A 22,620-nucleotide genomic window follows, 5' to 3' on the forward strand; every position below is an offset into this window, starting at 1 on the left:
CTGTACGATCGTAGCACTTCACCTAATATATTGACCATATACGGAATTACCTGATCACGAAATCGATCAACGAGAATACCATCGTATCGAACTTAATTACACCAGAGGCCAAAAGATTCGATCGATCGGTATGGCTTACAGAGACTCTTCTGTCTTTTAGAATTTTAAGGATAATCTTGTAAGTAAAAGGAAGCGTTTAAAAGGAAACGTATCTCCTTTAAACGACACCAGGCAAATTTACGAATCTTTTGGATTCTAGTACAGGTATATATGTTACCTAGTGGATACAAATTTCGTATTGGCGAGCGAATCGTACCTATAATGACCACATCCTTATAGACGACGTCGTTATCGCCATCGTCACAACAATTTTGCATCGTTGTACCGATTTCTTGTTCTCGTTTATTCCGTCAATCGTTCCAATCCAACAGCTGTAACAAACAAATACCGACGATGTTCTGTAAATATCCTATGTAGTCGTGGAAAAGACGAAGGAGCAAATCGCTCGATGTTTGTAAATGAAATGAAATGCGTGTAAACGATAAAAAAAGAAAAAAGAAAGTAAAGGGAATGAAGACTAGAATAAAGAGGAGAAAATAAGTATAAATATCGTAGGAAGTAGAGACATTTCAAGAAAACGATATACAACTGTGCAATGATACGTACATCATGTGCATACATAATCGCGACTGTCACGGTATACGATAAGACGCAAACCGGTACAATTTCATATCTATGATGCAAAACGCGGAAACCTGTATACTTTGCAGGAATCGCGCAACTCATCGTTCGATTACGACCATCCGGACAGCTATACAATTTAAAATCAAACGGTCGTTCATTTAGAAATTTATATCGATCAAGAGAAATTACTTTATTTTTCTGTTTCACATCATTTGGATAAATAGTACGCACTTACGTAACACGTTATCTTCAACAATTATAAAACTTTCCATGAATAAATATAAACTTAAAGATTTATCGAACTGTTTACCATTACGCTTCATTACAGTAAGCTATTATCGATGATCTTGCTATACTCACATTTCTATATAAGTACGTGTATACAGGGTGATTGGTAACTGTCAGTACAAGCGAAAAGGGGTTGATTCTACGTGAGAAAAGAAGTCGAAAATATAGAATAAAAATTTTTTTTTTAATTTTTTTAAAAATCTACAGTGAGATCCGTTATAACGAGACGCGATAAAGTGCACGCGTACCGAACCACCCTGTATATTTCGATCGGTATATGAATCGATTTCCCGAAACTTTAGAAAGAAATTTTACTTTCTCGCTTTGTTTACGATTATTTCTTACATACTTTTTCCAATAGATATTCTCTTCCTTCAAATGTTAAAATTGTCTCGCGTTTATGTAATCGCATGGCGGCAAAAATTGCGCGGAAAATTTCAAACGCGATCGATCTAATTCTTTCATAATGATATTGAAGCAATCTGTTTCGATCATGCGATTAAATATCCGTATCGATAAATTTACGTTAAAAAGTACAATATGCTGAACGAACATATCCGCTTTCTTCTAAGCAACCGGATCGGAATACATCGGGCATTCTAAGAAGGTCGATATCAAGAAGAGTGTACAGGGTCACGATCGATATTGAAATAGAAATACTCAGATAGGAATGCTTATACTATGTTCAGTCAGTTTAAGTTAAGTTCGGATAACCTCGTTTCAAGTTAATGTGTTTTACGATTCGACATAGTCATTGAAAGATATAACTGTTTTATTAAGCGGCTCGATTCTTCGCAGTCCTATGGAAACTGATGAATCATCGTATAGAACCAGTCTCCTGTTCATTCAGTAATCAACTAAAAAAAACTTGCTCTCGCTATTCCAAGAATTTGTTTTCGCTTTGATATAGTGTTCTTTCAACCGACGATAAATCCCTGTAAAAAGCCATGAGCACTGGTTCCAATAAATTTATCGTTGAACACGACGCGCCATTAAAACTATAACGTAATATCATTATAATTAGATTACCTCGCGGTTCGTTACATGCTAAAACATAATCATTACCACTACTTGTCACTATAGTTCTGATATTGGGACACTCTCCTATCGTATTGCTGACTCAAAAATCGTAATAACTTGGACAGAGGCGAGAGCTACGATAGAGGGATCAGAGGGGGCGAGGAGAAAGATGAAAAAAAAAGAAAGTCTAAGAGAAAAGGGGAGACAAAAATTAATATAAATATATAATTGTATACGTAGTAAGTGATAGTGTAAAACAAACCAAATTTCGGCGTGGCTCACACACGAAATCGTATTATAATCAACTCCTATCAAGGAAACGGCCGACGTTATACTGAACCGTGAATCAGACGCGCGTTTCTTTTCATATCGAACGAATATCTGCTAAAAGGTTGCGACACATCGTGTCATATTTTTATGTACATAGCTTCCACGTTTTGTCATTCTTTTCTATCTTTAATCGTTAATTCTTAATTGAATCACTGTCGTTAATTATTGCTATCGAATGGTTCCTATCATAATATTTCTAGGAAAACAAAATATATTTCTGTATCTTTATCGTTACTTTACGTCTTATCAGATGACAAGCGTTCTTGTTTTGACGCGTTTTTTTAATTTATTCAAATCACGTTACACCTTTGATCTATTAAATCGTATTATTACATTTCTTTGCCTTGGCAGAATCGATTTTCGATATATGTATGTACGCATAGATGCTTGTCAAGTCGGGCATCCGTCGGCCGCGTACCTACATAACGTATTTATGGGTATTCGCTAACATTTGCTAACATAACGTGTGTACATATGTACATACATAAAAAGAAAATTCGCTGTCAGTCAGCGGTCGATATCGATTTGAAGACAGACTGCGGGTTGGCGATAAATACTCGTGAATACCTTCTTTCTCACAACTATTGTTAAACGTTCGTGAATGTTTTAAAAATGTGCGTTTGATGCATACCAACTTTACATCAATATTCATTTATATGTACGAACGTGTATATATATATATATATATATATATATAATTTAAAATACCGTCTCGCTTATTCTGAAATATTAGTATTTATGATCATTCCAAGCTGGACGTGCAAAATTAACGAATACACTTTTTACAGTTGGCAATCGAAGCAAAACCGGTTGAAGGTTGCATGACAAATCATTTTACTTTTTTTTATCTTTTTTGTGTAATCTGCTGCTCGCTATCCACTTAAACCGGTCAATCCTTTCACTACTTTAGCAAATATTAAATTGTATATGTATATATATATTCATTCACCATCACAATTACGTTACTGTGTACGTTCTAATAAAGAACCTTGGATGATAATAATAGATAATGATAAATAAAAATACAATGATATCAATATAAATATTTTATATTAGATAGATCTATATGTTCTTACATAATTAACCTGCATATATGTATTTATATGCATACATATGTATTTATTCAACGAAAAATGACATTGACAATGAACGAGAAACTAGACGCATAGTTAAACTACGTTTCATCAACTTTGATTGATAACTTTAGATTTAAATGCTAAATTATATTCTAAGTCATAATAAGGATCTTTTATTCAATTATTGTGATTATAAAAAAATTTACAGCTTCGACTGGAATTACTAGTGATTCGGATCAAATATTAACTTGAAATCACGATAAATAGAATAGAGATATCTATTTAATATTAAATTAATATTTGTATTAATTTATATCGCGTTCCATATTTAGATATTCATATCTAAAAAAAACTTACGACTATTGATTAGAAATAAACAGGATAAAATACACGAAATAAAAATTTATGATTGGTTTATAATAATTTGTTTCTTTTAACTATAATAGCTATTAGATTATCAATGTCAACGGTAAAACAGCTATAAAAAAGTAAATTACAGATTTAATTACCTGTTTCCGCTCTATGTGTAATTGCAGCATTCTATTTAATCTGGATTGCAAATTTTAGTCCGACACATCGCGTAGAAATTTTGTTGATCGACGTTTTGAACACATCCACGACCAACGATTATTTTCTGCTCCTTATTGCAAATCCTAACCGTCTCAAGTACCATATTCAAACTGTTTTCGTTTGGTTGACGTGAAAATTAATGTTCGAAGTTGTTTCCTATTTTTTCATTTAATGTTCTCTGTTACTTCATAATTTTAAAAGTATTCTTTGTTGAATCACGAAATCCTTTATAGATTCGATAATCTTTCCAACGTAAAACCACCAATAACTTCCAATAATTTTAGTTTTTGCTAAAAACTAATCTATTTGCGTTGCTGACACACCTCATCGTTGCATTGATTTCCTTTTTTTAGGTTAGCTTTTATACACAGGACCGACAAATATCACTATGCTACTATGGCGGCAATTTCAAAACCAAATTTCAAGCAGTCTGTCTTTACATTACTCGATTTATGTAACTAAACTAAGCTAATCTAAAGACTAAAAACTTATATCTATAAATAATCCATTAAATACATACATTTGTTATTTTTTTTAAATATATGAACAATGAAAAATAATTCAGAATATTCAAACGAATTTCATCAACTTTACTTAGATGTATATCATTAATCATGTGCTTAGTTATTATAACAATACCAGTGGTACATTATTAAGCGAACACTCCGTTGAGCTAGTTCATACATGGAAAATATATTTTATCATTGCACGTGTCAGTAAAAAAAACCATTATCTCAAGAATATTAAGTAACGCGAGAGAAAAAAAAGAAATATATTCGTTCGAGTTAACATTCTTTGAAAAAATCATTGTTATCGCGACATAATCAGTCAATGATAATCTTGCGTTTCGACACTGAAAGTTGCTTATATAATTTCTAAGTGTTTGAATATATTGTATTAATAATCATTTGATAATTGAGTAGCAGGATCGGTAAGAGGAATATAGGAGACTTGCATTAGCTTTTTTTTTGTGATCGTACCATCAATGTTCTTATCTACTTGTACCAGATCTTGAAACCTCTGAAGACCTTCTATGGCAACGACCGGACAAACCAGCCGTCCACCAGGAGTTAGTTGATCTATCAACTGAAACGCAGGACAATCTTCAATCTTAATAATTTGTTACAAGAATATGTAATGGTATATACATATGTTTATATCTTTAGGCATATCGCGGTACCTGTTGTGGTAAAGTTTCCGCCGCCGCTCCAACATGAATCGCGTTGTAAGGGGCTTCAGCAGCATATCCCAATCGGCCGTCTCCCACTAGGCGCATTTACAATGACCTGTTGTTAGTCTTTGGTCTATGTTTTATATAATGCACAGACAAAGTCACGCAGTTGGTGGACACAGTCCTGTTTGATTCTTCGTGGCAAGGTACATACCTAATCCACGTTGGTGGATTACGATTATTTTTTACTTCAACATATTTACGTTATTTTCAAATTCTTGAATATGTGAAGTTTTCAAAGGTCGTAGGAAAAAGACCAGATACTGGCAAGGAATTCCTTTTTCCTTTTTCCCGACACCAACTATTCGTGAATAGAAATTGCAACAACGTGTTTACAGCTTGGCATTTTCTTACCTACAAATTTAATGCGTTCTTCCTTGATGAAATGAGGACAATCTTCGCTTACGTTTTTCGTAGAGATTTCTATTAGCTCTGGAATATGATCGATCCCAACCACATGACCACGTGGACCCACCATAAATGCCATACATGCTGACAAATAACCAGATCCTGAACCAACATCCAGTGCTTTTGCTCCGTCAAATAATTGGTCAGAGAGAATGGACAAGGCATATGCATGCTGAAAAACAATGTCTGTTTTACTCTAGAAGTAGGTATAGTTCTAAATTTAAAGTAGATAAATTTCTATAATTTTGCTAGTTATTATATCCAAATTTGTTATTACATATTTTTTAATCATTTGTGTAACAATAGTTTATTATATAATATGTGTATAACCTAAATAATAAGTATATATAAAGTAGTTTACTAACCATGTGGGGAGCACTAATTGTAACATTGTAACCGATTTTTCTTGGTTGATCAAGATATGGATTTGATTCGTGATAATAGCGTGCTCTATCTACAGCAAGCATTGCTGCTTCTGCTCTGTCCGTTGTTAAAATACCTGCTTCTAAAATACAATTTCATAATTAAGTCCTGTATATTACCATATTGCCATATCGGTACTCAGTGTCAATTTATCAAAGTTATTACAAAGAGATTTTACCTTTTAATTTAGTTACCATTTCTTGGTTTGTAGCTCCACTGCAGTGCCATGCCATGATTCAGGATATGTATAAATACAACGTTGAATACAGAAAGACGTAGCGTATCTTTCAGGAAGAACAAAAAGAAATGTTGTTGTAAAAGAAAAGTAATATGTAACAATCAATCCAAGAGAAGTTTCATGAAATACTGCGATCTATGTAATAATATCATAGGTGAGGTGATATAGCAAATAAAAACATATCATGAATGTCATATTTAATTTGTATATATTCATAAAACTTTTCCAAGTTTCTTTCGAAATTGAAGTGTTACGCAAATGGAAAGTGTTTGCAATATTTCTTTCAGTTGCTAAGAAGACATCTTTATAATACAGGTTGAACAAGTTAAGGAGTTTAGAGCTTAAGATTAAGAACGAAGAAAGAGTATAGTAAAGTAAAAGACGAGATAAAAGAATATATTATGTTATTAAAAAAATATCTCCTTTACTAATTAAAATTAACATTGCCAGTATTTGTCAGTCCAATATTGCCGTTTAGATTTTTGAAAAAACAAAATTATTATTTTTAATGCAAATTCGTTCTTATAATTTAACAATATTTATTTAGAAATGATGTGAATTTCCGTTTGTCTTTTTTGATATTCTGACGATTTTGCAGATATAGAACACAAAGGAAAGTTTTGTTAGGTTAAATACCTGCTTCGCTGTTATCTAGCCAGATACGTTCTGACGTACTGCATCAGTGTGAGCATAGTTGCAAATACATATATACATACATATTTAATGTAACACTTTCGTACGTCGCGTCTCTTCGCACAAGTACTCATTCCTGCACGAATCGAATATCACACGATAGTTATCAGTCATCGCTGATGTTAAATATGTGTTGTACATATTTAACTAACTATATAATACTTTTATTAAAAATGATCTATTTGTCCATCCAATATTCTAAAAGCAAGATGATAGAAACATAAAGTTATAACTGTAGTTGATAAAGAAAGAGTTAATTGCACCAGCATGATTGAGGCGATAGGTGCTGCTTGTAGACGGACGAATCTGCCTAGGCAATGATTAAGAAATTTGCCATGAACAGTTCTTTTATTTTATCAAATAATCGCTCTAATTAGTGGAATTCTACTTATCATTGTAAAATTGCAATATATAACATAAGTACTTATATAGTTATTTGTGATATTATCATGGTATTGTCGCATGACGAATTACGTGGAATTATGCACCGAAAATTGATATGTACATGGGAGTATATGAATTAATTTAAAACCCTTCGCTTGAAGATACTGGTAGGAGATCGTAAATTAACCCCGAGTTAAGAGCCGGTAACAGAACTAGCAGTAAATCATAGCGGAATGTTTAATTATGTTGAGGTGACGATAATGAAACGATTTTATTTGCAGAATTGAAAATATTTTTCGTAAGCTTGTAACAACTATTAAAGTTCACGTTTAATAGGAAAACAAAGAACAAATATAAGGAAGAACAATGAGAATTTATATTGTTATAAGAATTGAATTTAAATTTGCGGAAAATAAGAATGGAAAAGTAAAAAAGGATGGCGGGGAAAGTGATTATGACAAATACGTGATTGTTTGTCGAGTACACACAGAATAAGGGAGCTAGGCGAAATAGAAGATAAGAGAACTATATTTGACTTATTCGAGTTCGGTAATGAAACGATTACCGATCGGTATAAATTGAACAAAGTACCGAAGTTTTGGCGGCAGAAAGACTGCGTTAACGTACAGGGAAAGAAAACCGTTTATTAGGAATAGAAAATTTCTCCAGTACTAAGGATTTTGAACGGGCAGGTGGGCGAGCACACAGACAGACAGACAGACAGACAGGAGAGTACGTATTTTGTTTTGGGATAAAAAAGAATTGCAATAGGGGAATCGGGCGAGAAAAAGGTAGAGTGAGATAGATAAGAAAAAAGAAAGTTATAAGGGAAACAATGGTGAAGGGGAGTAAGATAGACGAGCCAGGGAGGTTTCGACAACTTGTCGTTGCGCTAATCGGTGAGTATCGTCGAATAGATAGGAGTGAAGGTAGGCATAGTTTACAATAGAGAGAACTAGAAGTAATAACGTGTTCTTTTCTAGCAAACATCTCATCTCTGTCGCTTGGAACAATGATAGGTTGGCAATCGCCAACGATACCGCAACTACAAAGTGAGAATCCGCCGGTTGGTAACGAGCCGATGACGGACGAAGCAGCATCCTGGTTGACCGGCATCACATGCATTACAGCTGCTTTAACGAGTTTGATAGTCGGCACGATAGCAAATAGATTCGGGCGTAAGATGACCGGTTATTTGATGGCTTTCGCACTTTGTTCCAATTGGTTGTTTACTACCATCGCGACGCAACAAACGTACTTATTTATCGCGCGTTTCTTTGCGGGTATATCTGGTGGGATGGTATTGTTCTTGGTGCCGCTGTACGTGTCTGAAATCGCGAGCGATGGAATACGCGGAATGTTAGGCAGTCTACTGGTATTCTTGTTGAATGGCGGCATTCTTCTTGGCTATATACTTGGAGCTGTGCTCTCATATCGGTTATTCTCGATCATAATGCTCGCATTACCTTTATTGTACATCGTGCTGTTTCCTTTCGTACCGGAATCGCCTGTGTATTTGTTGCGACGCAATCGAATCAACGAAGCGGCTAGGTAAGCGTGGGCAATTTTTTCGCGATCAAACGAACACGCGCAATGTTTACAATTTTGGCGCGACGTTTTTTTTCGTATTTCCTGTAGGAGTCTAACATGGTTGAGAGGCGGACACAAGCCGACGATGGAGCGAGAAATGTTGCGTTTACAGGAAGAAGCGAAAGAGTTGGACGTTCCGGGACGACCGACGAACAAGCTGTCAGAGATGTTTCGAGACCAAGCAACGATCAAAGGATTGTTCATTACACTGGGGCTATTCGGTGGACAACAACTTGCCGGGATATTTGTTATGGTAAGAAAACATTCGCACGACTGTATACGTCGATCAGCTTTTTTATATTGACATGTTCCTTTTCTTTTCCGTAGATAAGCTATACAGAAACGATATTTAAGATATCAGGAAGTTCACTGTCACCAAACAGTTCGGCAATTATCGTGGGCGTGATTCAAGTGTTCGGCTCGTGCTTATCTACCACGTTGGTGGAAAGAGTTGGTAGAAGACCGTTGCTTTTAACCTCCTGTTTAGGGATGGGTACATGCCACTTTGTGCTCGGAGTGTTCTGTTACCTGCAAACGCTTGGATACGATGTTAGCCAGTTCAGTTGGATTTCAATAGTAGCCTTGTCCGTTTATATGATCACATACGGTTTAGGTATGGGACCAGGTCCATACGTGATCTCTTCGGAAATACTTAGCAGAGATGTTGCGAGTTCCATAGTAACTCTCGGGATGTTTACCGCTTGGGGCATGGCGTTCGTCGTCGTTAAGTTGTTTCCAAGTGTACTCGTATTGTTAGGTATGCACGGCTGTTTCTTTCTGTTCGGGATCTTTTGCGCGACTACTTTCGCGTTCATTTTTATTCTTATCCCAGAAACGAAGGGGCAACCTCGTCAAGTAATTTTGGATCGACTTAACGGTATTTTTTACGCGCTAGACAATAAACAATATGTTTCGTCAAATGAAATTGCTAAAAGAAGTGCACCGCTACCTGAACTAATTTGAGAACATTGTAAATAACGCTTTTCACCATTCGTCAGTCGGACGAGATATTAGATTTTGTCAAAGTACCTGATCGTATAGTAAACACATTCGTATGGTGTGTAGCGGGAAAGGAAACAGAAAAGGAAACAAAAAATCAATCGAATGAAGAGAAATTGCCGTCTTTTATGTAACTTGTGTTACATAAACTAGCGATGAAAAAGATATTTCATCGTATATTATCATTTCATACATGCGATATCTGTTTTTAAACATGCTTAAAATATAACGATCTTATTTGGATCTTGTTTGTATTTCTCTAGTAAGAATCTACGAGTCGTAAGAAAATAATAGAATCATTGAGTTCTTGGGATAATTTATGCTAAATGAACGGTGTAATTTCTAAAGAACATAAGAATGATATGTTCGTGCGATTAAAATGAGTATAACGTGTAACATTCGAGCAAATACACGTTAATCATTGGCACGATTATTATCAGTCATCGGTTAATCTCTGTCGTACATTTCTATTACCAACTTTTCGTTTCTTAAATTTAGTTGGTTGTCCATCATCGTCACTGTCAGCTACGTCGATTTGCGTGATAACTTTTTCTCTGAAAGTTCTTTGCACCGACGTCGGTTCTGTTTTCTCGAAGACGGGTAATTGTAATTGCAGTTGCTTTTGCTGTGGCAACTGAAAATCCACCGGTTTCGTTTCGCTGAAACGGGACATGTTCGAACGTTGTTTTATTTTTTCCTTTTACCCTCTTTCTGTTTTGTATGCGTGTGTCATTTCAGAACGATACTTACATCTTTTGAACAGTTTGCCAAGGTCCATATGGATGCGATTTTAGCGGAATGCTATAGTCTCGCCTATACGGTCGGCTTTCCTCTTCGGTTCCGATTTCCGTTTTCTCTGCTGTATTTTCATTTGTTCCTAGTTGTGATTGAGTACCGGGTACCTTTCTCAGTTCCTTCAACTTTTGCCTCTCGGCATTGGCCCGTTTCTCTTCGAGGATGTCCGCATTTGCGATCGCTTCTTCCTTCTCCAGTTGCTTTAATAATTCCTCTTGAAGCGCTTGTTCCTTTGCTTCTTCTTCTTGTTCCGCGAACGTCATGTATCCTTCCTCTGGTGGATCCCAAACGGATTCTAGCGTATAAAATGTATACCAAGAGAACTATAATTAACAGAAGCGGAGAATTACGCGAAAAGTAAGAAAGAAGAAAACGAAGGGAAAAGAGGAAAAGAACGAAGTAGAAAAAAGTTCGAAATTGATATACATACATACACGGATATAATATGTGCTCACCGTTGCTTTCGATGTGCCAGTAATATGTGTACCCTTCGGGACTGAGAGCTTCGTACCAAAGTTTTTGAACAGGTTTCGCAGGACGCTCGTCTTCCACGATTCTTTTCCCTTTTCCTTTTCCCTTTCCTATTCTGCTTTTCCCTTGGTTCCTATTATCGCCCCTTTGTTGAGATTTCGATTGTTGCGTTGTATGTCTCGAAAGAGTTGGATCGCATGGATCGACTTCCTGAGAAAACTGAAATGTTACAATGTCTGTTGTTATAGTTGTCGAAAGCTTTCACGGATGAGTAGCTTAAAGAGGTTGTTCAGGATAGAACGATCGATTGGTATTTGAATTCCCACCTGTTGATTTTCACCTTTAAACTTAAACTGTGTTTCCGTAGTGGCTGTCGCTACACGATTGAAATTCAACGGCACCTGCAATGTATGCATTTTCTCCTTTCTTTTTCCTTTTGTCAAAAACGAATTAAGATGACGAAGGATTCCACTAATGCAATGCTTTCATTAACATAGATAATGTCAAATACTCACGTCTTTCGTTTCTAACCGATTGAACTTCTCTTTGATGATTCTGTCCGCGGTCATATCTCTCGTATTGTTTTCTACATCCTTCAAGTATGCGGCCATAGCTGCCTAAATGCGAGAAACAAAGAGAAACAATGAACTGTCTCAAATGCTCGTTGAATAATACCTTGCACATTTTTTATTTCATCAACAGCGCGCACATCTAACAAATAAAAAGAACGTACGTTCTCCATTTTCTTAATATCGCCTTCGATTTTCTTGTTCTGCTTCGCCTGCTTTGCACTGTTCTTGTGGATTTCCTTAAGTCGTTTGCTAACATTTTCCTTGTGCTTCTTACCGCCTTCGTGAAAATCGATACTAGGTTTATTGTCAGCAATCCAACACTTACAGAAGTCACAAAATTTACGGCCTTGAGACTTCCAATAGTCCGCCCTGGAACAAAATTTAATACAACTCCTCCGTATTTTTCTTCCCTTTTCTTTTCGCGTATCATACACGATGTTCCAATGGGACAATCTGGATTACTCTTGCGGCAAGACATATTATCGAGGAAGAACGAAAGAAGAGGAAAGAAACGAGAGATTAATAACGTTCGTTGGAAATTAGTTGGCAATTAGACAATCATGTCGTAGCTTTGGGAATTACTGAAATTTACATGATCGGATGATCGCGTTCGTTCGTTTGAACGCGTTTTGTCTGCGATAACACTCGACCTTTTTATTTTCGCTAGTCGTCCATCGAACAAATCGCGATTCCTTCAACAATGCCACGTTATGACAATAATAGAGCGTGTATTAATAGTAACACAAGCCTATAAATAAGTAGCGGGAAGATTAAGGTTGGCCAACTAGCTAATCGTCTAGGAGCCAATTGGTACCCCGGTATCTTTGTGTTAGGTGCATCGTTCGTACTTTCCGCAATTCTCTGTCGCAACATTACGACTGTTAAACACGTTCGTTTCATAGTACACGTGGCAACAACTTTATCTATCTATAATCGACGACCTTTTTCCTGCTGATTTCTCGATTTTTAATGGAACGGAAGTGCGCTCGGTAGAGGCTCGATAGGACGTTCGGTGTACGTAGTTGTTCGCAGCGAGGGCGAGGGCAAAATTGTTCGAGGCTCGAAATCCACCAGCATCCTCGCCAGTCGAACGTATAGCACGCGAATAGAACCGTCAGCCACGATGCCGTTCTTGTAATCGGCCAACACCAGAGTATATTTCCGTGCTTACTTTTTGGCATGAGTGTTTGATCAAGATAGGCGTTTATATCCAAAGCGGGTGGAATTTTTTCGAGAATGATCGTACACATCTTGAAACGATGCTGACAGAGGGAAACAGAGATTCGTTTTAAGCAATCGTCCAATCGTATGACCATCCGTAGGACGTAGGATGAAGTTGCTCAAACGGAGAATCAGCTTGCGAAACTAGCTTGTTGCGAGTCAGAAAAATCTTTGATAAATTTCGAGTAGCGGTCAGCCAAAAACAATTGGCACCTATGAAATGTAATTTCCCAGACGACCAACGACGACGAGACGACCACGACGACGATCACGATCACGACCACGACCACCACGATGTACCCATCAGGCACGCCCTTAATTTTACGCAACGATTTATTTTTAGACAGGAAAGATGGTACAGGATGGAACGCGATCGTATTTATTCGTTCATAAGTATTACATGTTTGGCCGTGCAAAGCCTTTCCCTCAAAGCTTACAGACATTATCGTTACGTTATTAGATTGTCAGAACGAGAATTTGCCTGAAATTGTTTAAAAGAGAATTTCGACGGCCAAATGATTTGAAAATATATGGCGCCGTTCCGAACCGGGTTTGTTACATCGTTTTATAGCTCTACGCTCGAGCGGAAAAAAGGTTCGTGGTTTGTTCTAATTTTATCTTGGGGGGTTGTATACGTGTTTCAACGTTTAAAAGACGCGTCTTATAAACCGCGTGCAATATCAATGTCGTTACTTCGTGGCTCGTTCGTCTTTTTTTGCCACTGTTCACGATTAACTAATACGAATAACGAATAAAACACATGGTGTCGTTTATCACGACGAATATCTTTTACCAGAGAACACCAACATTCGCGAGAACCTATACAATTTATAACGAGCCCAATGCTGGAAATCAATATACGCGTTAGATGAATGCATACAGCAGCCATGTCATTCTCATTAACGATGGAACAGGTACACGATATGAAAATTCTGATAAACGACCAACCGTTCCAATTCCACTCGCTCTAAATATACACGCAAGTAGGGAAAATCTTTATCTGTTGTTTCACCGTTATTCCATGTGGCCTGTTTCGAGTAGTCCTATCTACGAAGCGCAAGCAACATCCTATTATGGCTCTTTACTGTCGCATTTGCGCGCTCTCTCTTTCTTCTTGCGAGTCTCCATGCACCAATATTCGATAAATTCTATTTGAGTCGTTCGATTCGATCAATGCGTTTGTTTATCAGTGGCTGGAAGGCAGCTACGATTGGAAAGCAGGAGAACTGCTTACGATGCCTAATAGTTGAATAATTTCGCTCCGATCGTCCATCGATTAACGTAAAAAGATGATCTTCCATGTATTTTTACACGAATATCCGTGCATTTATTTTCTTCGAGTGGCGGGCAAATACGGAAAATCCAAAAGAGGATGCACCGGTCCACGTGGGTTTCATGGACAACGATAACACAACTATGAAACAGTGACAAACCGGTTACGTTAGGATTCGGTAGTCCAGTTGGCAGGTTCGATACAGCTTTCGAACGATTCGACGTCGATTTTACTTGTCAATGAGATGCATCGGAATTTCGAACGGCGATTCTATCGATAAATTTGCGGAACTTGATTACATCACTTTTGTTCCATACAACAAACAGTGATTACTAACGGCGATTAATAATAGCACAGGCAGAGCATTTTTTTCAATCGATGAGAACGCCATACATGATTGCATTGCATTGTAGTTCTATATAGGGGAAGGTCGGTAAACATCTACCAAGTACTAATAATAAATATGTAAACGGATACGATGAACGTACTTTCTATCCAAACCTTTCAACAGGAAGCTAAAAATAATCAGCACGAATTATGATGATCGTACTGCATAATTATTAGTCGATTAACGATCGATCGTACGAATCGGAAATATATCGTGCAAATAAGAAAGAACGAGAGAAAGAAAAAAAGAAAAGACGAGGAAAATGACGATAACGCGAGACGGAGAGCAAAAGAAAAATATCGTAGAAAAGTATAGGTATAAAATCGATGAAAAGACAGCACGTGTAGATTGTAGAACGCCGTTTGACGTTCTCTGTCGTTTGACAGGAAAGTGAAATTGTGCGAGAGCACCTGGCTAGCACTAGTTGTAATCGAAAAATTGCTAGACGATTGGGATCGATCGCAAAACGCCATATTCAAAGGAATAAGTGAAAATATTTTATTTGTAATAATTTCCTTACATATCTGACACACATACATCTATACTCACATACGCACGTACGTACAAATACTCGTCGTTATCTCCGTAATGATACAGATAAGTACGCAACAATGGAAATTTGGTAGCTTTGACTATGCTGAACTAGGTTGGTCCTTTGTAGTAATTGTTCGGTCTGCGCTGCAACTCGTTTGTAAGGGAAAAGGTGAAAGAAAATATATAGATAAAAGGAGGATAAAGCAGGAAAGGAACGAAGAGAAGGAGGGAAAAGGAAAGGGAGGAAATTGTGCTATACTTGGTAATCATCAGGATTTCAGATATTTCAGAAAAATCATTTTCGTTCGATCGATACGAACGAATAAATATTTACGCGTACGTATAAATATTAATCGCGTAGTTCGAATTGGCATTTACCGCGATGTATATACACTTTGTACGTATACCGCATCGCTGGATTAATTCGAAAGTTCGTTTGTTTATGGAGCGTTTATTTAAAAAAAAAAAAAAGAAAAAAAAGATAATTTTAATCGAACTTAAAGAGCTGCTGAAACGCGCAACGATATACGGATCCATAGTACGTATATACATACGGCTACATGTAAAAAAGTCTTTCGTCTTTATCTCGTAGAAAGATCGTTTTGGACCCTCGATTGAAAGCTAGATCGAAAAGGTGGCATATAAACGGCAAAAAGCATTCGCGAAGAAGATTTACGATAGCGATTGACGTTGGTCGTTAGCTTCGATCTGCTCGTACGCCGACCGTTGCTGTCATAACAGCGTTGATATATGAAAGAAAACTCGAAATTTCTTCAAACACGGACAAACATGTGCCGTTTTTAGGAAAAATTGATTTCTTAAAGTCTAACGAGGGGAGGAACGAAACAAGCGTTATCGGATAAACCGTGTATACGTGTTACCGTATACGCCTTTACCGTGTCCTTTTCTTTACGTTTCCTTTATCGTACAATCGCACGACTATTTCTATAATCCACGCTGGATACGTACGAATGCCAATTTCTTTTCTATTCTCGCAGCGATAAACTGTCCCAGTGCACTTACGAGAATCGCCATTGCCATTTTTCGCTTCTATCAGTCTAACATCAGGTACTTGAAATACTATCGTTTACAACTGGTTCGGGTAACGCGTATCGTGTAATGGAAAAGCAATCTTTAACCGTAACTATCGATTAATAGTAGAAACACGTATGTATATCGGTTAACGTTTCATCGAATGCGTTTTCGAACGATTCGATTATACTCGATAGTACGATTTCACGTTCGTAGTTGCTTTAAATTGGTAGCTACTTATGATATTAGGTATATTCGAAGAACGGATATGGATGGCGAAAAATATTCGATTGCCCATTCGAGAGAAGACTGCATAGAGGAAAAAGCAGAGAAAAAGAGGTAAAAATCGATCGGGTGGAAAAGCTAAACTAGTCGGGTAGTAACGGAATGGTATAAGGGAATGGCCCGGAATCGAGATAAAATGGGCCAGGGAGGAACTCTTTGAATCTAGATGTGGATGTGGATGGTGATCTTGTTGGCGAGCTGCTCGACCATCGACACGTATCATCCGGGTGACGTTTTCTTTTGCTTGGTCAGCTCCAAAAGGATCGGATAATGGAGGTCTGGACAATACTCCTGGCTGTGCTCCAACAGCTCCAGATGCCTCGACCAAATCATTCCATCGTAACGGTCTATTCGCCGCGCGACGAAACCTCGTTTTACCGCTGCTTCGGTGAATTGCTCGAAAGTAGATCCTCGTCTTGGCGCCATCACCAAGGCGACGCCGTCGTTTGCCAGCCAACCGTAGATCGTTTCCACCAAGTCTGACCGAGCCTCGTCGAAGAAGAGACAGTCCGCGCACAGGATCACGTCGTATAGCTTTCCCGTAAATTTTGCAACATCCTTGGCGCCGCCAGTCCAGCTCTACCGGTAAAAATTCAATTCAGAAATTCCCAAGCTTTTACCGAACACTCGAACAGCTTCGATCGAACGACGAGTGAAAATTCCGTTGCACTTTGCGGCTTTAATCAGCAAGGACGGCGACGACGACGACGACAACGATGATCTCAATCACGATGACACGGGAACACCGATCGATCGAGCAAACGATTGATGCGGTACGAGATGCAGAAAAAATGTAATTGGTGCGGCAGCGAACGAGACATTGTGGTCGTCGTGTTCGTTGTGCATCGAACGAATTACGTAGTGGCGATAATTTTTGTAATCGTCGACTCGGAGGTACAATTGGCGTAACGTATCGAGGAAATCGCGAGCTCGTCTCGTTCAAAGGGTAAACGTTTTCGCGATTCTCGAAGGAACAAAAACGGATCGCGATCGGTCAAGAACGAGAGAAAACTCAAGCATAAAGGGTCGCGGCAGACCAACTGGAATTTGTCCGTAGCATCGTGCTAGAGAAAAGCGCGCACGCGCGATTCTCGTTGATGGAAAAGCTCGAGAAAGGACGAACGCTGGAAAGCTCGCGCGCGATGCGGTGCGGTGCGTTAGGTTAGCGGGGCTACCGCGTGGCGTATGTAACGTGCACCGCGTGTTCCCATCGTGTACGGAATAGTTGCTGCTTCCCTATCATCGTCGCTCTACTCTACGAGGAGGTGAACGAGACGATAGAGGGGCGCGCGCGTGATCAAGACGAGACGCGTAATAGACGCGAGAAGAAGAATTCACCTTGACTCGAAGGCCGTTGGGGTGCGGGTGTGCGAACGCCCTGACCGATCTGGCTGCCCTGATCGCCCTGGCCGCTTTGGCCCATTGAACCACGCCGCAATCCACGAAATCGGTCATACCGTTCCTAAATATGATACGTCGTACGTTGTTCACGCTGGTCACGTTGCCATCTGTCAGTGCGATTTCCTTCGGATCGCAGTACTTGGCGACGATCACCCCTGCCAGACAGCTCATACCGCCGCCGAGTTCGAGGACTTTTCTGTTTCGACACAGCTGTCGGTTTTTCAACAAATAGTATGCCAAACATTCCTCCGACGGCCAGACGCAGATGTTGCCGGTATTGTTGAAGCCGATCAATTCGTTCGCAGTAAAATTCTTGTTTAATCGACGGATCTCTACGGTAAACAGCTTGTTCTCTAAAACTGTCGAATATTCGTACCAAACTGCGGAATCTGGATCCGCGGCACTGCTCTCCATGCGGTCCACTCTTAACAAGTCGAAACTGGTGAAACGGCGAACCGAGATCTCGTGCTCCGTGTCCACCGAAATTGGTTCCTGGGGGCCGATCAGCGCCTTAGCGAGGATGCGCCATCGTCGTTGCGCGGTACTTTTCTTTTTCCCTATTTTGTCTTCGAGAATGCCGTCATGTCCCACTTTTTGTATCTGCGGCTCGCCGATTGTACACTTCTCGGACATTTTCTCTTTTTCCGGTCGCGCTTTCCATCGAAATGTGCTCTTTCGATGCTACGAAAGGACGCGTTTCGTACCAAACATCGAAACATGAGAACGGTCAACGCCGACCGGATCATCGACATGCTTCATCGTAACGCCATGCATTTCTTTCCTTTTCTTTTTTCTTTCTCTTAACTTCTTTTCCTTTCCTTTGCTTTCCCCTTGCCTTTGCAAGTTCGACGACTCGAGACTCGGTCGGGACGAATTCGATGTCTCGGCAACGACTCTTGGTTCTTCGTTCCTCTACGAAGACGGGTGAACGAGGATGAACGAGACAAGGGACACGAGCTGAGACTAAAAGCGCGAAGCCAACTTCTAACTCGCGCCACGCGGATGCCGAGCGTTCACCGCGTCCGTTTCACGCCTGCGCGCATCCTCCCGTCTCTTTTATCCGCTTTCCACTCCGCGCAACTTCACCCTCCGATACACCCCGTCCCTTTGCCCTCTCCTCCCTCACACCCCAGCCGCATTGCTCCCCCGACACCTCTCTCTGACCCATTCTCGCTTTGATTCACTGCGTCTCTTTTCTCCTCTTCGCGTTCGTTCTTCCTTCTCCCTTCGTTTCTACTTTTTCTATCCCCGTCTCTGTCTCTGTCGCTCGCTTGCTCGATCCCCTTTCGTACGAGATGAAAAAGTAGAAACAAAACTAGGGAAGACTAGCTTTCTACTTGCAATTAACCAACGCTACGAAGATATCGTCTATTTCCGAAAGTTTCGATCTTTGCCTCTTTTAAGGATAGTAGCCCGGACTCGAAACGATCCAACCAGCCAACTAGTAACGCGTAGAATAAAGTTTGAAAATCGGGCGGCGCCGTGAGTTCGCCGATGCTCTGCCACTCTGTCCCGACAACGTATCGAGGTTACGACAAACGTGGCGCTATTCGTGGCGCTATCCCGGAAAACTGGCAAATATACGATGATATCGTGAGAAGAGATCTTACACGATACGAGAGTCTGTGTCCCTTTTATCTCGCGTCCAGGCGATTATTCTCTTAAACTTTTTCCAATGAAATTTTACGGCCAAAGTCAAAACATTTTTCTCAATACATTTTCTCCGCGTTGGCTTCGCTTTTTTAGTCCGCAAAGCGCGGTGGCGGCGCTAGCTTGTGCCTATGATTCATAAAAATAAACAAACATCGACAGGATTATCAGGATACGGGGATGAGACATGGCTTCGCGAAGAAAAGTGTATAGGTATGCGTGTATTTATATAGCGTATCTAGTAATTATAGATATGTAGCGGACACGGCTCGGACGAGCTTTGAAATAGCGCGACAAGGTATCTGTTTGAGTTGTCTGGTCGATTTTAATCGGTCCGCCTGCGGCCGATCCAATTTGCCTTAAACGAGACAGAATTTTTAACGGCATTATTACGTAAAACGTAACGCGGTAGAATACTTTACACCGTAGTGCAACTGTTACACGCGGCTTACCAAACGATTTCTACTTGTGAAAAAAAAAAAACGTTGTCGAGATGATTATTCTGAATTTAAACTCGGTCGTTGGATGAACGAGGAAAAAATGCTAGTTAACGAAGATGCAACGATAAAGGTAATCTCGCATTGCAGGGCGATATAGTGCAATTATTTTTGTCACGCGATTCTATGCAGCGAGATCGTGTCATTTTCATCATTCCGCGTACAGATCAGCCGTAATATGGTTCGTTTTGCACATTCCGCAAATTGCAATAAACGTACAAGTTCGATTTGTGTATTTTCGGTAATCTTTTGTAGCGGAGCAATTTGCGTGTGTCGACACGTGTATGTAGCTACCTATTGCGCTTATGCAACTGCAAAGGATGGAAAGGGAAGGGGCAAGAAAAGACAGTAGCAGATAGAGGGGGAGTTGGTCCATTCGTACATAATCTACTCACTTTATGTTATTTGACACGAATAGAAGTTGGAGACAACGATACTTCTGCTTTCATTCAAGCGCGTAGCTGATAGTCTCTGTTTGCCAAGACGCATATAGATTTTCTCGCACCTCGTTAAAACGCGAATTAACCAATAAGATATGCGGAAACGAATCTTTTCCTTACATTTACTTTCGAGTTCAGGAAATCGACATTTGAAACTATAGGGAACTGCTATCTGCTCTCCGATTTCGATGATTTTCGAATATATTACAAAAATCAACATTTTGAACGGCTCCTTCCTATAAATATAACCGACGGTTGGACTTAGTTTCCGAGATATTTGCGAAAAACTATCGGCATCGCTACAATGAATTCTGCCCATAATTGTGCGTCCATAACAACGTATGCGTCATTATTGGTTGTCGGCCGCGTCACGGCGCAACGTCTGGGTAAAGTGACATTTAATTCAAACCTATATAAACTATACACAAAAGATAAAAATTAGATTTAGGTTAGGCGTTATTTTATCCGACCGCCGTGCCGTGAGGTGGTTGGCAACCAATAATGATGAATACGCTGCTGCGCACGCACAATATAGGCAGAATTCACCATGATGGTACCGACAGTTTCTTGCGAATATCTCGGAAACCGAGATCGATTATCGTTTATATGCGTAAGAAGTAGTTGTTCAAAATGTTGATGTTTGTAACATACTTCAAAATCATTGAAATCGGAGAAGAGGTAGCTTTTCTGCAGTTTCTCCTGACATTCCTTTTCTGTTGATTTAAATACATCTTAATGCGATGTTCGATATAAAACATTCGGAATGTAGCAACGAAAGTTAATCATTTCTAGAAATATCGATAAATATCGATTTTTCTCTGAGAGGAAGTCGGTTGACGACAATACGAACAGAATCGGAAAAGTAAACAGCTCCTGAAAGAACGAGGCATGGTGAATGATACAATACAGTACGATAGATACAATACAATTCGAAACGATATGATACGAGTCGATCAGATTTGAATCGACGAGGTTGCCAATAAGCAAGTAGGTAAGAAGTACCGAAATGGTTTCGTGCTTGCCTCTCAGTGCAATACGGTGATTTTGTATTCTTGCGGTGGTCTTCTGGCAGACCCTCTCGACGCATTGCGTCTAATTTGATCGAAACTTGAAACTAGCTAAATTCTCTTTTACTTCTTTCTCTCGGTTCTCTCTTTTTCGCTCACCAAATCCTATCTTTTTCGCTACTTTTCCCGCTTTATTTTTATTACTACATCAAAACTCCTAACGTATCAGCACTATTGAATTTTTCCACAACTGTCCTTGTGCTCGTTTCATCGACGCTTATTGCACAAAAATTTGCCAACAGCATAACGATTGCCAACATTTCTATTCGTATTACCGCGTTCTGTTCTGTTCCACAACGAGTACGAAATACTTAGTATTATAACTGCCTATTGTTCTGTTTAAAAATATTGAACTTTTAGGTTAGAAGAAACTGCAATGCGGATTTTAAACGAATCAGAAACCAGTTACGTGCGTAGTGTAATAATGAAAAAAGTAGTCCGGCATGACAAGATGCAATGATGTTTATTGAATATGTATTTTTTATGTATTCACGTAAAGATACGTACACGTACATACAAGTGTAAAGCGAGAAAGAGAAGCAATAAATGTATGTAAGAATGTTCGATGTACATACGTACATATAAGCATTCATATAAATGAATATATATATGTGTTTACTATCAAAAAAAGTTGTATAATACTGTACTTACATCTTTTAAGTCCTGGAGAAGGATTCCTAATGCGTCTTCATTGATTATGAACGATGAAATAAATAGTTCCTATAAAACTGTCTTTTTTTTAATCACTCGAAAATCTAACCTCAAAAAGTTAAGCACATTTATTCGAAATATTTTTAAATTTTGATTTGCTTCATTAACATTTCCTTCGCGTTGTATAACATTTTCATTAAACTAAGATAGGTTCCCCTATATAAAAGTGTATGTAAACGTAAAAGTAAACGAAAACACCACTCGTACGATATCACCGTATGAAACAACACATAAAAGCGAAACAGCTGATGGCGTAGGGCGTAGGCGATGTAAACTGTAAAGTACCAATGTGAAAGGTCGCAAATAGCAAGTGATCAACTAGCGCCATCTGGAATTGGAAGTATGAAAC

General features: G+C 38.9%; 5 protein-coding genes and 1 long non-coding RNA gene across 12 annotated transcripts in view; 2 read left to right on the plus strand and 4 right to left on the minus strand.

Moving 5' to 3' along the window:
* Window positions 1-4,426, minus strand: part of LOC100749166 (oxidative stress-induced growth inhibitor 1) — an 8,138-nt gene extending 3,712 nt beyond the window's left edge. For 2 of the 4 annotated variants that reach the window (XM_033320146.1, XM_012384197.3), the window contains exons 1-2: window positions 3,908-4,412; window positions 317-431 (exon numbers count right to left, since the gene is read on the minus strand). In XM_033320146.1, the coding sequence (XP_033176037.1) occupies window positions 317-377 (61 nt within the window). In that variant the 5' untranslated portion in view covers window positions 378-431; window positions 3,908-4,412. Of the gene's footprint in view, window positions 1-316; window positions 432-2,254; window positions 2,426-3,907 lie in introns of those variants that run through there. The other 2 variants (XM_033320147.1, XM_012384198.3) reach the window with 2 other exon arrangements.
* Window positions 4,427-4,535: 109 nt separating this feature from the next.
* On the minus strand, window positions 4,536-7,032 carry LOC100749288 (protein-L-isoaspartate(D-aspartate) O-methyltransferase). 3 transcript variants are annotated; one of them, XM_033320154.1, is made up of 6 exons: window positions 6,905-7,032; window positions 6,209-6,314; window positions 5,973-6,112; window positions 5,554-5,779; window positions 5,149-5,234; window positions 4,536-5,054 (listed from the first exon to the last, which is right to left on the minus strand). In XM_033320154.1, exons 2-6 carry the CDS (start codon window positions 6,261-6,263, stop codon window positions 4,866-4,868), a joined length of 696 nt encoding a protein of 231 aa, XP_033176045.1. In that variant the 5' UTR covers window positions 6,264-6,314; window positions 6,905-7,032; the 3' UTR covers window positions 4,536-4,865. The 3 variants fall into 3 exon arrangements, with proteins under 3 accessions (XP_033176045.1, XP_012239630.1, XP_024222641.1); XM_012384207.3 differs by having other exon boundaries at window positions 6,909-7,024; XM_024366873.2 differs by lacking the exon at window positions 6,905-7,032 and having other exon boundaries at window positions 6,209-6,698.
* An 860-nt stretch (window positions 7,033-7,892) lies between these two features.
* Window positions 7,893-10,177, plus strand: LOC100746014 (facilitated trehalose transporter Tret1). The gene is made up of 4 exons (XM_012384201.3): window positions 7,893-8,244; window positions 8,329-8,899; window positions 8,987-9,188; window positions 9,263-10,177. The coding sequence occupies exons 1-4, from the start codon at window positions 8,181-8,183 to the stop codon at window positions 9,896-9,898; spliced, it is 1,473 nt and encodes a 490-aa protein (XP_012239624.1). The 5' UTR covers window positions 7,893-8,180; the 3' UTR covers window positions 9,899-10,177.
* On the minus strand, window positions 10,091-22,538 carry LOC100746137 (WW domain-binding protein 4). Of its 2 annotated transcripts, XM_012384206.3 has the most exons (7): window positions 22,212-22,537; window positions 11,934-12,141; window positions 11,716-11,817; window positions 11,527-11,601; window positions 11,185-11,419; window positions 10,685-11,024; window positions 10,091-10,593 (listed from the first exon to the last, which is right to left on the minus strand). In XM_012384206.3, coding segments are annotated over exons 1-7 (1,185 nt in total). In that variant the 5' UTR covers window positions 22,214-22,537; the 3' UTR covers window positions 10,091-10,370. The 2 variants fall into 2 exon arrangements, with proteins under 2 accessions (XP_012239629.1, XP_033176043.1); XM_033320152.1 differs by lacking the exon at window positions 11,527-11,601 and having other exon boundaries at window positions 22,212-22,538.
* Window positions 15,129-19,993, minus strand: LOC100749522 (calmodulin-lysine N-methyltransferase). The gene is made up of 2 exons (XM_003488527.4): window positions 17,844-19,993; window positions 15,129-17,084 (listed from the first exon to the last, which is right to left on the minus strand). The coding sequence occupies exons 1-2, from the start codon at window positions 18,537-18,539 to the stop codon at window positions 16,725-16,727; spliced, it is 1,056 nt and encodes a 351-aa protein (XP_003488575.1). The 5' UTR covers window positions 18,540-19,993; the 3' UTR covers window positions 15,129-16,724.
* Window positions 21,163-22,305, plus strand: LOC112212637. The gene is made up of 2 exons (XR_002946470.2): window positions 21,163-21,484; window positions 21,921-22,305. It is a non-coding gene; the product is annotated as an uncharacterized LOC112212637 (long non-coding RNA).
* Window positions 22,539-22,620: the final 82 nt, after the last annotated feature.

The sequence above is a fragment of the Bombus impatiens genome, unplaced genomic scaffold (assembly GCF_000188095.3).
Source record: "Bombus impatiens unplaced genomic scaffold, BIMP_2.2 scf_0248, whole genome shotgun sequence".
Taxonomy (NCBI): Eukaryota; Metazoa; Arthropoda; class Insecta; order Hymenoptera; family Apidae; genus Bombus; species Bombus impatiens.